The sequence below is a fragment of the Hydractinia symbiolongicarpus genome, chromosome 6 (assembly GCF_029227915.1).
Source record: "Hydractinia symbiolongicarpus strain clone_291-10 chromosome 6, HSymV2.1, whole genome shotgun sequence".
Lineage (NCBI taxonomy): Eukaryota > Metazoa > Cnidaria > Hydrozoa > Anthoathecata > Hydractiniidae > Hydractinia > Hydractinia symbiolongicarpus.
The window spans coordinates 14,613,320-14,631,356 of NC_079880.1; the positions used below are offsets into that span (position 1 = coordinate 14,613,320).

Genomic DNA, 18,037 nt, shown 5'->3' on the forward strand with positions numbered 1-18,037 from the left:
AAAATTGGTCCAAAAATTAAAACTACTTTATTCTCGACAAAAATTGGCACAGTTGATAAAAAAAGTATGCTGAAAATAATGGTCACATCAAAATTTTGATTTTTTGTCAACTACTAAATGCAGTTTAAGACCATAAACGTTTCAATCGCAAGACTTTCATGTATTTTTTGTTAGCAATTTCTTTTAAAATATGAGTTTATTATGACACGTTTCGTTTTGTTTGCGTTTGTTGTAAGATATAATGTCACTTGTGTGTTTAACTTCAGAGTTTCATGCACCAAACCTCTTCGAATGTTTGGCACGATGACACAACGAATTAGCGAGCGGAAATTCTTAGAGCCCCCAGGGCTTCTTGTTATTGTATTGATTCATTGATTAGGCTAAATCCAAAAGTTCGTATGTCCAATCAGACGTAACCGGTAATTAAATAAAATAGGCGCCTTATTTAGACGGCATTAAGCAGATATTCAGGAAGGTAAAATCGGATATCCGTAATTATTCAGTCGAGCTTGTGATATATAAACAAAGCGAGAAAACATGGCCTATTCTGCGTCTCTTATATTGCGTCTAAATTATGGGAGCAGCTTCCTGACTCCGCCCGAAATGCCTTTTCGTTGCCCTTATTCGAACACGGGCTAAACAACATTCCGTGTATTTAGTGCAGTTGTCGCTTCTGTGCCACATATATTTATAACGTTGGATATTTGGATTAGCTTCTTATTATTATTATTATATTTAATGAGTCGATTTTAATTAGCGTAAGGCTAACATATTTTAGCAATATTTTTTAAAGTTTCTAGCCTATTTTATTGTATATTGAGTTTAAAGAAAAAATAAATAAAAGGTCTGAAAAATGGTGGAAATTACATAATTTTGGCCTATTTACGGCATTGAGAATGTACAACTGACTATACTATAGATAGAAGATAACTACTTTTCCTAACTCTTAATACCTACTTATCTCCCTAGCTATCGCTCTTAAATAATTTATACTAAGTATTACTTTACTTTGCTTTGCTAATACTTTACTTTGAACGTACGTTAGCTTTCAGGCCATTGCAAGTTCTACTTAGGTTTTAGTATATACGGTTGACACCCTCTAATTCGAATCTCTATAATTGAAATATTTCTATAATTCGAACGAGTGCTCAGTCACCGTCATTTTTTCTTAAGAAACTCTTACAAAAAACTTTCTGCAATTCGTATTTCTCTAATTTAAAACTTTCTATAATTTGAACTGTTTTTCAGTCCCTTCAGCACGATTCTCTCCCTATTTCGAATTTTAGAGTGTAAATAGGGCTTTGACAAATTCAATTTTTCGACCTGAGATGATGGTGCAACTCGCATTGTCGAAAAAGATCGTCTCTCCAATGTAAACTATGAAAATAAAGATAGAATGAAACTTGAATTATGCTTCTTGAGCACCTCTTGAGCACATCTTGGGTACCCTTGCTATAAGCATATAGCAAAGGTACTCTGTGTCTCATTAATAAACCTTTCACCTTTGCTAAAGTTTATATTACAGTAAAGGGATAGCTAGCTAACTACTTAATTGCATTTAGTATGAAAAAGATTACTTAAAAATTCTGTTGCAGCCAACTGTATTTGGATACTATTACATTTCCTAGAGGTAGCTAACTGCAGTGACAACCCCAGATGCAGCTAAGTAAAAATCAGATTGGCGAAAATAACACAAAAATCTATAATGTTGGATAACATAAGAATCACATATCTACGTTGGTAGCCAGAATCTTAAAATTTGTTTTGTTTAAGATTTATATATGGCTAGAGAATGTGACAATAAGAGACAAATAAAAGTAATACAAAGTTTCAACGTGGCTGGACAACTCGCTAACTAAAAAATATAGGTGAACAAAAATGTAAGCAAATAGAAAAAACACCCGAAAAGCAGTTTTAAAAGAAACTGCAACCTTGTTAGAACACAAATAGAATTATCAGAAAGAAAACAGTTGAGAAACTTTCCTTTCTCCAGCAATGAGTTGCTCCGATCTTTTTGCAAAATTTCGGACTAACATTAGGGAAACGTAAAAATTGTTGCTAAGGAATATAAAGAGCTTTAGTTTCTAATTGGTTATTTATATAAAAATCCGTTCCTAATTTAACTCGTTTTTGTGCCAACAGTGGCACGACGGTTTTCTCGTCCTTGCGCTAGCGGGCTTGCATTTCGTGCGTGGATAACACAAGTCGCTTTTGAAGCACGAACAGACAGACGACGGCTATCATTATAGAGAGTAGTCGTTAGCCCGTGAAAAAATCCACGGGGTCGCCCGTCCTTTATATATCGCATTTTGTGTTTCCGTAACAGGAAGTGACTTTCGCGCATAGACAGACTGACGAAATACGGCTGTTATTAAAGAGACTAGTCATTAGCCCATGAAAGGTCCACAGATTCGCCCGTCCGTTAAATTTACCTGTCGCAACATAGTGGATATAAATATATCGAATTTGATATTTTTGTTTCCATAACATGATTTTCTAACTCAGCAGGTGGTCCGCGCAGAGACAGAAAAAATACAGCTATTATTAAAGACTAGTCCTTAACCCGTGGAAAAATTCACGGGGTCGCTCGTCCTTTATGTATCGCATTTCGTGTTTCCGTAACAAAAGGACAAATAGACGCACGAACAGACAGACGGAATACGGCTATTATTAAGGAGATATATATATATATAAAAATGGTGATATTGATGATACGCTCTGAACGAATACTCAGAAGAAACACGATGTAAATGGTGTGTTATATAATGAGATCATTTTTAATGGTCTATCTTATTCCAAGAAATTAGGCACAAAATTTACGTGAATTTTGAATGTTGCAGCCTAAGACGTTAAAAAAAATATTAGTTAATTTAAAACCTGTCATTACAGTTTAACAATATATTTTCCCAACAATCGGAATACAAAGCTCTCTTGCACAACCATACTTTCTTCTCCTTAATTATTCGACGCAACAAAAAATAAGTATCGTCCGGATACGGTTCACTCGCCTAATGTGGTAAAAGCCGGCTGAAAGGATATTGTAAATGTTTTAAAGAAACCAGGAGAAACTGGTTGTCAATGAACCTAAGCCGCATTATTTTAAAGAAGTTGAGCTAAATCAATTATAGGCATACGCGTTAATTTCGTTCTCTTTTATTTCGTGAACGTTAATTTTGTGACGTGTTGATTTTATCGAATTATTTTTATCGAACAGGGTATACGATTCACTTAGGTTCACGGAAACAAATTCAGATATTTTTTTAAACATATTGTGAATAGACGAGTCAAGACAAAGTCCGTAAAAATCGAGTTCTGCTAGGAATCCGAAATACAGCTGCCCGCAGCCATTTTAATCACACAAAATACGGGAATCGATAAAGAAGATAGCTAAGTGACCCGGCGTTGAACACCAGGTCGAGCGCTTAACACGTACAGCAGCTGTTACTATTATAGAGATAATTTACAAAAAATGAAATGTGATTTTCTCCAAACCAGACTTTCAATATAACTTTTCAAAGAATCAGTTCCAATGTTTATGTCATATGTCGTACCCCATAGAAATATTTGGGTCATCCAAAATGACAGAATCGTGCAACTGAATTCAATTGAAGTGACGCAAAGTGACGACGCAAAAAACACCCACGTTATCAAAAAATAAAAGCTGATTTTAGAGAGTTCTTATCTTGATGAAAACAAACAACTGAATATGAAAAAAATATAAACCAATAATCAACTGTCTGTTGTATTTTGACAGCGGGTTGAACGGTATATCATGTAAAAAAAAGTTGCAAAGCGCTCTTTAAGGTGCATTGTCTCCTTTTTTAGAAAATCCTTTCTCTTGACTTTGGTTTAGATAAAAAATAACCGTTACCCTGTCTTTCTAAAACAGTCAACCACCAATTTTATTTTGCGGCATAAGCTTTCTTTACTGTTTTAAATTTATAGTCACTTTAAATAAAAATACAGCCTGAGGCTGGTTGCTTCAAAATCTATAGTTGCATCCTATGCATTGTATGTTGTATTGTATGCACATCTCCTCTATGAAGCATTAAAAAGCATTAAAAATGTTTGTTTACTTTCGAATCGTAAGCTAGTGAAGACAATAAGAATTAGAACATATTATAATGCCGGTCTGTCTGTCGCTTAAAATGGTGCCGCAAGTATCGACACGCACGCAATGCGGTATAAAACGACAGGCGAACACGTGGATTTTTCCACGAAAAAACCAACTAGTTAATTTGCTAGTGGTTTTCAATTCGAGTGACTGCAGCTCAAGTTCTACTCATTACACTCGCACTAACGATGTTTCTATTTTATCAGTGATGACGATGATGACCAAAGAAATAGTCCAGCGAAAGAGTCGCATTTGTATTTGTGTTTTCAGTTTGTGTTGAAAAACATGGTTAAGCTGTTCCACAATTTTAAATAAATTTTGAGAATAAGGTTCTGAACTGAAATATACGGTTTTAAACACAGAAATTTGTTCACCTCTCCATCATCCTTGTTTTTCCCAAAAACAGTAGTTTTTGGGAAAAACATGTATAAAAAATGTAGTCATGGCATAGTGCCTGTTGTCATAGTGACTCATCGAATAACACGTGGTTACGAAAACACGGCGTAAAAGCATTCTAATTAATGGTTCCGCACTTTAATATAAATATATATTGAGTAATTTTTCATACTTCAAAATTTTTGTTTCACCGTTAAGCATCTTTTCTCTTCAGGACTTTAAATAAGTAAAGTCATCTGGGTTCAAATGACATCGTGCAATTTTTTATTCCGACTATACTTTAAAACGCGAGCAAATACTAGTGCTATGTTCTGTAGTAATATAATTAACCAGTCGCTAACCTTGCGGACAGACAGACAAATTATGGCTATTATTATAGAGACTGGTCAGTTAATTATGAAAAAATCCACGGGGTCGCCCGTCCTCTTTATACCGCATTTTGTGCTTCTCGCTACTTGCCCAGCTTAGCTACCATTTTGCATGACAGACGGACAGACGTATACGGGTATTATAATATAGACTAGTCGTTGCCCGTGGAAAAATCCACGGGTTCGCCAGACCTTTATATTTACTCGTCGCAACAAAGTGGCTAAAAATATATCGCATTTGATATTCGTGTTTCCGTAACATCATTTTCTAACTCAGTGGGGGGTTCGCGCAGAGACAGACAGACGGAATACGGCTATTATAATAGCGATTCTGCATCACTGTAAGAGGGGAGCTTTGAAGTCCCCTCTCCTTCACGGCTGTTTACCTTGGTCCAAATAGGGTTAAAAAAATAGAATAAAGCGTGACGCTCAGCAATATTTTTTCCGTGAGTTGTACACAATCCTCTCAGTTAACATTTCTTTTTACAGCCTTTTATAATAAACAATGTTATTTTAAAAGCATTCTTTCCAGTGAATAAATTTGAGGATACTAAAAGACACACCCCGGAAGTATATCCAAAAGTAATGAAATGTAATCACAAAAACAAGATGATGCAAACGCTGCGGTCTATATCATAATTTTTGGACTAATATATCCTTGTCTTTTTACCACCAGAACAATAAAGTTTATTAGGCACATCGTTGTTAATCCAATGATGTATGCTTGCCAGTACGCAACAATATAAGCGGATGCTATGCATCCAACAACAAAACCAGCATTTAATAAACTATCACGGACACTTTCCACGTAAGCTTGGTGTTTCGAAGAAATCATTCTTGCAGCAACAGCAACAATAAAGATTTGTTCTCCAATTTCTCCTACGGTTACACAAATAGCTAGCCCAATTGTGAGCAATAATTTATTGGCGATGTTCACATCTGTTGTTATTAATATGGTCTGAAAGCTTCCTGCTAGAAAAATAAACACAATGCTGACTATACCGCAAATGTAAACAGTCTTGTCGTTAAGTTTGGTTGATGTGAGTGCCACAATGATTGCAGATACCACCAGGCTGAAGACGAAAAAAAAAATTGCATTAAAATAATGTGGAAATGATAATAGCTTGATAATTACTGGAAAACTTCTCGTGAAAGTCTCTTGACAGAAAGCAGAGCCTATCGTTAAAAACATTATAAACGAAACGTCAAAAGTTTGAACAACTTTTTTAAGTATAAACGTAAATGATTCCTTTTCATAATCACGATGTTTGATTTTTCTTTCCACTGTTGCTTCTTTTAAATCAAACTCCTTTGATAAGTCGCTTGCTAGAAGGATTATAGTTACTTGTGTGGCAAGAAGAATAATCAGTGAGATGAGACCTGAAAAATTGCCGATCGTAATATGGAGACCAAGAACAACAATGTCAATATGTTGGAAAAAATGGACAACAATAGGACCAAGAGCAAAGCCAATGAAAAACGACACCATTAAAATGGGAATTTTCCTTTTCATTTCATCAGGTAGATACGATCTAGCTATTTCTGCACGTGCTAGGGGTCTCATGATTGAAATAAATCCAACGAAAAACCGACCTAATAAGGCAAAGTAAGGAGATGTCGGAATAATGTTCAACACACAGCCACACATACCGAAAATATTGCATATTAATATAATCAATGTTATTCGCCTTGTTCTGTCTGCGATCCTTGCGATAACCATAGAAAACAAAAGCAAAGGTATGTAGTAAGCCATACTGATTATTCCAAAAAGCATTTCAGGATTTTTCTCACCATACCAACTTGTTAAGTAATCCCACAATGTGACGCCAGAAGCTGATTTCTCTATTCCTATCGTGAAAAGTTGAAACGCATAAGCTATTAATGTATACTTTCTTTTTCTTTCCCATGAAACAACACTTTCTGCAGCCATCTTAAAGATTCTACTCTTGCTTTTGCTTCTGTTTTCGTTGTTGTTGTTGTTGTTGTTGTTGTTGTTGTTGTTGTTGTTGTTATTGCTGTTGTTAGTGTTGTTGTTTACAGGTAGTGCTTTTGTGCTGTTGTTGTTGTTGTTGATGTTATATCTTTTATGTCTGTTATTATATTTGTTGTTTACAGGTTGTGCTTTTGTGCTGTTGTTTTTCCCGTTTTTGTAGTAGTTGGTCAACGTTCGTGTTGAATTTCGCGATTGCATAATACCATGGAGACAGAGATTGAGAAGGAGATTGAACTTTGTCAGTAGGCATTAAAATTCTATTAAAATTGTTATTGTGTCGGCATTACTTTGATATCCATGCGCGATGTGCATTTCACTGGATTTTTTTCAAGAAATATTACGTAATCCTTTAGCGGGCTGTTAGGGATTTTTTAAACAAGGCACGATATTCTGGGGCTGTCGTGTCGTTTTCTTTCTCAGGGAAAGAGTGAGTTGTTATTATATAACTTTTAATTTTTTTTTCAACTTCTGCATGAAGCAAAATAAGCTCAAAGATTTACCAAAATTTAGCATGATAAAGCTTTACGTCAAAAATGAGCCAAAAGGCAGTAGAGTTAATAGTCATTTTTCTTTTTAAATGGTGTAATTTCATCACTAGATACGAAAGTTATTAAACCACACAAAAGGCATATCAGCTATTTGAATTAAGAATTACCCGCTATATTTTTTTTCGACCAATGGAATTTGCTGAAACTGACACGCAAATATAAAATGACACCATAGATAGGTTTGCAACTGGTCGCATCATGGTTGACTTCAATAGAATCAAAATAGTTCAATCTCGTTCTTTATTTCTATCTCTACGTTAATAAATAAATAAGTAAATTAAAACATGAGCCACTCCCGAGAATAACAATTACGTATTGTCACCATTCTGTTCTATCCTCATCTCTCTTTTTCTATAACTTATAAATGTCTAAATATGGTAGCAGGGAAGTGCTGAAATAATCCAAGAAACGTTAATCATCCTTTAGTCTAAAATAACACATAGCACTTGCTTACCTGGAAAATTTTATTTCAAACAGACCTGCAGATTTGATGGTATTAATATTATCCCCAGATCATTGAAAGCACCATCTTGGCATGTGTTGGCATATGTTTGTTGTTTGATTCTAGCCAACTCTCCAATTAGCGGATACTTCGGTGCAGAGAGTTTTGTCCGTTAATTAGCAGTGTGCGCTATTTGGAAACTCGATTTGTTTTGTCTATTTGTGGTCCAAACATGATCCCTGGTTACGTTGAACTATTAAAAAGGGTTCAATACACTAGCTAGGTGGTTTACAAACAAATGAAAAACAGATAATTCTTTCTGATACTTTATTAAAGAAATCTTTATTTACACATTTTACAGTGTTACAAAGTTGTCAAATGAAAGTGTATTCTCGTACAGCAAATTTAAGTTTGAATATTTGAAAAGTTAGAATACTTTTTTAATTAACATTGATATTCTTAGTATAAGTCTTCGTAGTTCAAGTTAGTTTCGTTTTTGAACCTCTGGTTCATTCAAATTGACAGCATTTTTACAGCTTGGGAAATGGAGAAGCTGGAATTACTGTAAATTCTTTTAAGTTTCATTGAAGAAGAAGTCGAGTTCGTCATTGACAACACGAAATTCCTGTTACAAACACGCTAAGAGGACCGCAGAGAAGGCAATAGAGTGGGTGAAAAAATGCAGTAATATCTCTTTGTGTTTTGCTTTCATTTCGCTTTAACCGTGCTGTTGCCCATGCGAAGGAATTTGCTTGTTTACTGGAGGTTTCCGCTAATTAAAGTGTCCGTTAATTGGATAGTTGACTGTATAATGGTTATAATCTTATAAAATCGTAGCCAAAGTTATAATTAACTGTTTTGTCAAACAAATTTGTCAACATTCTCAATTTTTATTTCGCAACTGTCAATTTGACATTGTTGTTGAAAACTTTAGAAGGTTGTACCATCATATCTGAAGTAATTTTATTTAAAGATACTGGAAGGCAAAACTCCTTGAAGTCTCTGTTTCCATAAAGGTTTAATTGTCAATAAACATTAAAAAAGGTTTTAAAACCCGTACAAATCAAAAAAGCGTTTTTATAAAGGAAACAAAAACTTGAATGCGCGCTTTTGCGATAATGACACAAAATTTTGAGCGATGTTTATTTTTCGCTTGTTGTTTTAATACTTGGGCAAAGACCGAATTCATGTTTTTTATACTTGCTCAGTCAGAATGGTGCATCATTCTTCTTCTTCTTCTTCTTCTTCTTCTTCTTCTTCTTCTTCTTCTTCTTCTTCTTCTTCTTCTTCTTCTTCTTCTTCTTCTTCTTCTTCTTCTTCTTCTTCTTCTTCTTCTTCTTCTTCTTCTTCTTCTTCTTCTTCTGATCTTGAGAAGTTAGAAAAATCAGAAAAAGGAAGTTTTGGAACGAGGTTGGTTATTATTGTTCTATTTGAAGTATCAAGAACTATGTAAATAATATTTCCCATGGATATTTGCTATTCCGTTATTTTGATAGAAAGGTTGTACAGCTGTGTATACATTGTAACATATAGTCTATCGGGTGTAAAAAAAATAAGAATACCCCTTCATCTCCAGGACTTCGTAGTTTTATTGCGTTGAGATTTATTATAGAACCCTGGGGTCGACATTAAAGATGTTTCATGGCTATATATACAGATAAGAAATACTTGAAAACGATTGTGGTTTATGGAAATGAACGAATTGTTACTTTGCATATCAAATTGTCTCGCTGTGGGTGGGATGCAAGTCACAACATATTCAGTACACTACGTGCAAGATATACAGCCTTCCATGATAGATCATCGATTACATAATATAGTAATATAGTAATATAAATCAGGCGACTTGGTTTATAACAAGAAACTAGGAAAAGGCAGTGTGACATTATTATATGCACATAATATTTGTACATTATGTGCATAAAATTATCTTACAAAGGTTTATCTTCAAGAAGTATTAACAGAAGAATTAACAGTATTAATTAAAAGTATTAAGAAGTATTAACAGAGGAATCACCCACCCCACCTTCTATCCATACACAGACGATTTTCACCCATCTAAAACTATTGCACAGTTATATTTCATTGTCTTTTGAACAATTCCCCCATTTCTATGAGCTTTTAGGCGTTTTTATTTGTTGCTTTGGCAGCAAAAAACATTGATACTGTACTGCTTCTTGTTAGTTATCTATCACCTTTCTTAATTTCCTGTTTTTTAAAAAATTTCTTATAATTTATTTGTTTATTTGTTTCATTGTAAACCTGATTTACGAATTTGACTGTATTCTGAGTCAGCTAGAGACAGCCACTTTACAAGAGTAAAGAAAAACTTTTAAATCGTGTATTTTATGTGTATGTTTACAGCTAGGAAATATATATGTGATGTGAATTAAGTTACGGGCCACTTTATTAATTTCCGCCGACCGCTACGCGAGGCGGAATCTTTAAAATCGCCTTGAGGGATACGCAGCTAGGCTGGACACTCGAGGCTGTGATATTTAGGCTTTAGGCTAAAATATTTGCGCGGACCCTGTCATTGTTATTACCTGAAAAGCCAATAGGAAAGCTTCGTTTTGTTTACAACTAATAAGAGTACAGATTGTAAATAATCTGATCTTCACGATTTTCCAGTATTCTACATTCCTTGGTCAAAGCTTTGGACTATGACCAAAAGCATTTTGAATTCTTGTTGTACGAATCTTTCTTTTAAGGTTGGCTTGCTAGTGGGAACTCCAGAGTAGTTTATATTATAGTATACTTGATATAAGGTAAAAATTATTGTATTTTGATTAGCTAGCTGGTCTGGTGTCTTTTAGCTGATCTGCACATGCCTTTTGTCTAGTCACCAAGCTAACTAACTTTAGAATAGTTAAAACTAGCTAGCTACCAGAAAAGCAAATTTTTTGTTGGGTTAATAGTCAGCCAACTGGACGTAGGTACCCCTTTATTCTTTAGTTTTACAATGGTTTTAATTAACTATTTTGGTAACTTTAAGATTTTTTATCTGAAATATTGGGCACTTTGTTGAACTTGCTTTGTAAATTCCCTAACCAACCAGCAGAAGCATTTACAAAAACCCCATTATATAGTAGCTAGCTAGCTCTAGACATGTTTCATTGTGACATAATGGTGTTTATATTTCCATACCCTAAACACAAATTGACAGGCAATAAGCCATAGACTATTTTTTAAACGTTATTTCTAAGATTTGTGCATTGCTCACTTCTAAATATACTATGTTTTAACAGTTTTTTACATCTATATTATAACTGGAACATATATGTTTTTCCGTAAGCTGAAAATACAAACCACATTATATACGTTTAGCCTTTATGATTTACAACGTTGTTGACACTGCAATTGGCTGTGGCGAATGCCCAGGTGTTAACAAAAATTCTTGATTTACGTTGGCATGTATTCGCCAATATGGTTTATATTGCAGTTGGATGTGACTTTTAATTATATATTTACATATATAATTTTTGTTCTCATTTTCTTATAAATTTCTCTTTAAATGTAACTGCAAAGGCAGGCAAAGGCTAGTTCATGTTGGGAGTTTCTTGCCAACAATAAATAAATAAAATTAGAAAGGCTGATATTTAAACACCTTCATAGACTATATATATAAGAATAAAATTATGAGTGTATATACAACACTAAAAAAGCATAAAAAGTAAAAAGTTATTATAAAAAAACCTGACCTAATAAAATTAAAGCAGGTTTGAACTTCCGTCCAACTATAAAAAGCCTAGCAAGTTGCCTGAGGAAGAGGTTGTGAGATGTGAAAAGAAAAATTAAGTGTCCTGGCTAACCCTTTTTTCTGCAGTTTGATACGCCGTTTGGTCTTTGTGTTCTGTTTGGTACGTTGTATTTGGTTTTGAACAAATTTCAAGATCCCATGTCTTCCAACCCCCATTCCTCAAACCAGCCAGCCTTGCTACACATCTTACCTATACTTATAAAGAAGATTGGCCCAAGTTTCTATTAATATAGCAAGTAAGCTAGTTATCTAGCTAGAAATGCCTGCACTCTTGGATGGGTGGTTGTGGTGGTGACAACAAGGATGAGGATGATGATGGATTATGTTTAAGCATTCCGTTCTTTTCTTTTTTTATTAATACCATATTTTGTGTGGTTAAATGTTGTGCCATAGCAGCTTTATTTCATGCCTGGTATAGTACTTTTATCGTTGTACTAACTGGCAACAAAGATGCATGGAAAAGCATTACTGATTGGCAAAAAACTATGGATTCTTCTTGATCTAACAACTAATCAACATAATTACTCATTTATTAAATTTCTTAAAATGATATTGTTAAATTAATTATGGGATGCAAATTACTGCCAAGCAGGATCTGGTCTACAGGTGAGATCTGTATTTGCATTATCACCATAGAATAAAATTATGGTAATTCACTGTTTAAGAAAACAGGTGTAATAACATGTGCACAAACATCCCAGACAGATGCAGTGGCATGTTGATATAAAACACTAGTTCTTAAAACCTATGGAAGAATCCACGTAGAGAAATATTTAAAACATTTTGGGCTTATGTTAAAACAGTTTGTTGTCAATTATACGAAAAAGGATTGAATAGTTAATTAAGCTTCTGAGATAAAATGAAAACTGCAACCTGAATTGCCACAACTTTGACCTTTATTTACAACAAACCGTTACTATTTCCTGTGATAGCAAATTTAAAGTAGTATCCAATACAGTTTCCAGTAAATTACAGCACGATGATATTTCTAGCCAAATATATACATATTTCAAAAAAGTTGAATAAAATTAGTTTTTTGTTGTTTAAAGAAAAAATCCTGGCATGTACTTGCTGCCGATACATGTAGTTCCAGTTGTTCTTTCTAATGCTGACATCCTTTCTGTAATAACAATTACTTCCATTAAACACCAATTATTTTGTTTCTTTTATGGTGTCATACTTAATTACTTTGTTACAAGGTCAACTTGTTTAAAAAGAAAAAAAAAATAAGGGCAATGAGAATGTTAAGTTTTTTAGATTAAAATCTTATCACTTTCAGCAATGATAAACTTGTTGAAATATAATAAAATGAAAGAATAGGACTAAATGCAATAACAGTTATATAGAAGATAATATTCAATACAGTTTTATAGTTTTAAAATGATTATCCTTATTATTATATATATTTTTCTTTATGTATATTTATTACACTGGTTCAGCTCAAAAAAAACTTAGTTTATAACAGGTTTTTTCAGAGACATTTAGAGGCTTAAAGCAAACCTTAGGATTTTAGGTGTTATTGGGGAGTATGTTGTGTTGGCTTGCATCTCATAATGTGTGGTATTCCACATGTATAATGTTAATAGCACTACCCAGTCATTTTATGTTTTTGTTTAAAAGCTTGTTATTTTTTTATTATGTTATACATCTTTAACGTTTTTTTAGATTTTAGTATTAAAAAATTATTTCACTGGGCTGCACTGTGAAATTATAAGGTTATAAAAATTGATATTGGCCAACATGAATCACACAATGCCAACAATGCATACGGGTATGAATCATACGGTGATGAATTATATGAACAATACCAACATGAACCATACTGGTATGAACCACACTGGTATGAACCATACTGGTATGAACCACACTGGTATGAACCACAACATGAATCATAACAATCATGCAACATCTCATGTGATGAATGTAAGTAAACAGGTTGGCTGAAGACCAAGCATAATTTTTTTTACCAAAAAGATATCAAAATATACTATAGTAAATAGCCTGTGTCAGTCGCCTTTAGGGATAGTCTCCAAAATCGTTTCATTTTTGATACGAATTGAAACAATTTTCATTGTATGGGAATCGTTTCATTTTTTTTTTTTTTACATCATTTCATAATCGTATCATGAAACGAATTAAATGTTTCATATATTTTTTACGAAGTTAATATATAATTTACTAAAAAAAATGGAACGATTTTGAAACTGCGGTACCATTTTGCATGATAGACAGATACATACAGGTGTTATACTATAGATAAGGTAATAAAATTATGTGATGTTGCAAACAAATTTTCTGTTATCAGAATACTAATCATGCTTTTAGATTGGTTGCTTCCAATGTTTTTTGTTTAAGTGATCATGGCAAGGAAATGTTTTGAGCGAAAGTGATCTCATCCAACCAAACAAACGTGTATAATTCCCCCATTATTTAAGAGGGTAGGATGTGATCATATTGATTGATTTTGATTTAGGTTTTGCCCTGGGAAATAAGGATTGAATGTTCATTACATTAAAAATGTAATTGTGTAATTTCAAATAATCATCTAAAAAACACCAGGGAATTTTTAAAACCTATTATCCATGTGATTATTATTTTTCTATCTGGTCAGCCAGGATTCGATGTTCGCCTATGATACAGGACATCAGCATAGGCAGACAAGCATTTTTTAATTTACTGTGGTATATGTGTATAGGCGCTCTTTTATGCATGCTATATTGTCCACTTGTCATACATTTGGCATTTTGTATATGCTACTATCAGCACAACAAGGTAATTGTGTGTGCGTCAGCATGCTACCCCATGCTTTTTTGAGAAAGTCGAATTGCCATTTGGCTGCTCTTTTTTTTATAAATACGAGGAGTGATGCATATTAAGTTTAAATTTCTACCACCCTTTTTTCTTTACCCCTACAAAGGCTTTATCATGTCCCTTTTTGTATACTCTTCAAGTTTTAAAATTAAGTGTATGATTTTACTTAATTTCTTATCAAGAAAAAAACTTTAAACCAGTGAGACCTAGGGATACTATTTGCTTACCTACTCAATTTTGTGTAATTTCCACCCCTCTTGTTAATACAATGTATTGTTAATACATACCCTATCATAATCACGTGACAGTGCTTATTGCCTTTACTTTAGTTATGTTTTCATATCTCACATAATTATTGTATATTCTCTATTTTTTTCTTAAGATGTATTTTACTACCAATGATGTGACTTTATTCATAGAGGGATGGACAACAGATGATCAAAGTATGTTTTTTTAATGTTGTTAGAATGCTGCTTTCAGGCCTGTTCCTAGCACGCATAACGTCACAATTTTGACGGAGTTACTAAAACTTTTGACTTTTTCAAAATTTAATAAAAAAATATACTCTGAAAATTTTAGGTGTACAAACCTGCCATTATAATTTCAGGGGCACCCAAAGAGCCTTGTAGAAATAGGGTTGGGCCGTTTTTTACACTACGCGTTTTATAAGACGCGTTAACACTTTTTACATGCATTTCTGATAAAAATTTCCAATAAAAATGAAAGTAATGTTTTAGCTTTTGTAAAAGAAGAACATACAAATTTTTCCATGCTTTTGCTGCGACACTAACCATGCATTTTTCTAACTGTGAAATCAAAAAAGTTGTCCAAGTTCTACTTTGACATTCTGACTGGTAAGGAAAAAGTCTTTTTTCAATGCAGCAAATATGTATGTCGGATGGAACGGGAACTTAGCAACTCCAGCACATTAATTGCATTGTTCTTAAGTGTTCTAAATACAAAATCCTATCTAACCCTTAGGCCTTGGGTGAGGAGCCCCTTAGGGTTACAATATAGTCTCTTCATGAGCGACTTGTCAAATCGATATTTTACTCTGCTTTCTACAGAATATTTGGTTGGTTTCTGTTTCATGCTGGGAATCATGGCTATTCTGTACGAAGGATTAAAAGTATTTCGACAGTTGCTACTCACAAATGAAAACACTTCATATCCAGTTCAAACGAAGTGAGATTTCTTTATCTCGTGTGCATCGAAAATTATTGAAGTGCAAAATTATTTTTCATGTTTTTTGTTTTGATTCGTCTAAAATTATGTCGGTTATGTAATGGCACTCACTTTCACTTAATTTTTTTTGTTTTCTTGTTTAATTTTATTTTATTGTTTAATTTCATTTTATTTTTGTAGGGGTTCGATAAATGGCGTTGTCACGCGCTCTCCGCCTTCGTGAGTATTTCTGTCATTGTGCACCCTTTTATTTTGTTTTACAGTAGTGCATACACACATGAAATATTAGAACTATGTATGCTTTGAAGTTAGTCTTCGCTATGTACACCATCCTAACTGAGCAGCCAACACGTAAATTTTGTTTTCCTGGCAAGTAACGACTAAACAAAAACAAAAAATCTACATTATGTGGTTGATATCGCTGAAGTAAATTTTAGCTATGTTCCAGTGCGTTTAGTGCTCACAAATGAAAATTTATTTCACAATTTATGTGACCACGAATATATAATTGATAACATCTCAAATACGTAGGGCGATGATAGCATGTAGTGATATCTCAATGTCTTTTTTAAAAAGGGCGACCACACACCTAAGCTATTCTGTTGTACTCTCGCTTATTGTCTCACTTAGTTCATAAAACAGATTACTTGTAATACTTCTTATAAAATTGAAGAACAACGTAATTTGATATTCGTGCTTCTTTGTACTTTTTATTAATTTTTTACTATATGGTTATTTTCTACTTGTAGAATGAAACTTTTGTCGTGGTCACACTTTCTACAGACCATGCTACATATGCTTCAAGTGTTCGTCGGCTACCTTCTCATGTTAGCTTTTATGACGTACAACGTGTGGTTGTGTGTCGCCGTCGTTGTCGGTTCTGGTGTCGGCTACTTCGCGTTTGGATGGAAGACGGCTACGATAATAAGCAGTGGCGATCATTGTAACTAATTCTGGGATGTTAATTCTGGGATGGGCGTTTCCCTGCGGCTGATAATTCACAGGGATTATTTATACTTATGTTTTGTTAACAACATCTAATCAACGTTGGTGTTTTATTTTTATTTAAAATATTTATTAGTGCTAAGGTACTAATTTGCTGGCGGCTTGATTCCAGCGGGTCTGGATATAACATAATTTTAAATTGGTTTGTTGTCTCCTTCTGCGCTATCCATTTTTATAGGTGTTTTTTTGTCACTGCTTTTCAGCCATTGTTGTAAATGTCTGAGTTGTAGGTTTTTATTTTTGTAAAGAAATATTTTATGTTAACTTTTTGTTGCACCAAGTTAGCTTCTAATCGGCTAATTCTCGCACAATTGTTATAGTTTGCGCACTGGAATATATTTTGTGACAAAATAATTATTTGAAATTGATGACTAGAATTTGTAGGTGAATTTTTTATATTTTTAGATTTTAGAGAATTATTAGTCTTCTTAAAGTTGTTCAATAAAAACTAAACATTTTAATGAAAAATCGTAAAATTATGTTTTTTTTCGTTCTTTGAATTTTTCTTAACCTATAAAACTATATAAACTACACATAATTTTACAACAATAACTAGAACATTATATAATTACGAGGGACTAATTTACGACATAACACAACATATTCCTAACTAACGATTTGACAGTTCAACTTTGAAATTTCATGATCAACCACAATATCATCTCCTACATCGAACTTTTTATACAAACTTCTCGAACCTCTTAAACATATTAAACCGGATCTCAACAGAGCGAAACAAAGTTTTGTGCGTATATGGTGACTGCAGTTGAAATAGGTATGTTCTTCTTATCCGCTATCATTTCCGAAAGCCGACTGTAAAAAGTGATGCATTCACGACCCATGCTTCCGTGAGTTGAAAATATAAGCGGCGTGAAACTGCTATTATCAACACTCAAAATTCTACGATTGTAATTTCTTTTCTTCTCGTTCTCGTTTGAAATGAAAGATTGCTGTAAAGTTTGGTTGCTGTACCTCGAGGCAGTGGGGTCAAAAACCCTTACGTCAAAAAATGCCTGTTGGCCGTTTATCCAAAAATCACGAGCACGAATGTCCGTTCTACAATCATCACCGGTCTTTACACTCTTTAAATCGAAAGTTTTCCAGTCAGCGATAGCAAATTCGGTTCCAACAGTACGTCATGACAAACATCCTTGAGTAACTTTGATGGGAGGTCACGAATGTCGTTGTGATGTCTCGTAACAAAACCACTTCATGCTGTGTTCAACGTCAAATCGAGCTCCACAAACGCAACTGCTATGTAAGTAGGGAATGCTCCAATTGTAGCGTAAACGCATAGCATCCCAAATTTCTTGCTTGTTGAGATAAAAATCTTGCTCAGTGATTGGCAATACATTGAACCAATTGGAGACTCCTTTTTGTTGGTTGATGTCGTTTACCTTAACTTTCTTCACCGT

General features: G+C 33.8%; 1 protein-coding gene across 1 annotated transcript; it reads left to right on the top strand.

Moving 5' to 3' along the window:
- The first annotated feature begins 10,548 nt into the window (after nt 1-10,548).
- LOC130647132 (high affinity copper uptake protein 1-like) lies at nt 10,549-17,111 on the top strand. The gene is made up of 6 exons (XM_057452879.1): nt 10,549-10,629; nt 13,287-13,544; nt 14,815-14,875; nt 15,500-15,617; nt 15,798-15,836; nt 16,367-17,111. The coding sequence occupies exons 2-6, from the start codon at nt 13,362-13,364 to the stop codon at nt 16,566-16,568; spliced, it is 603 nt and encodes a 200-aa protein (XP_057308862.1). The 5' UTR covers nt 10,549-10,629; nt 13,287-13,361; the 3' UTR covers nt 16,569-17,111.
- The last annotated feature ends 926 nt before the right edge of the window (nt 17,112-18,037 follow it).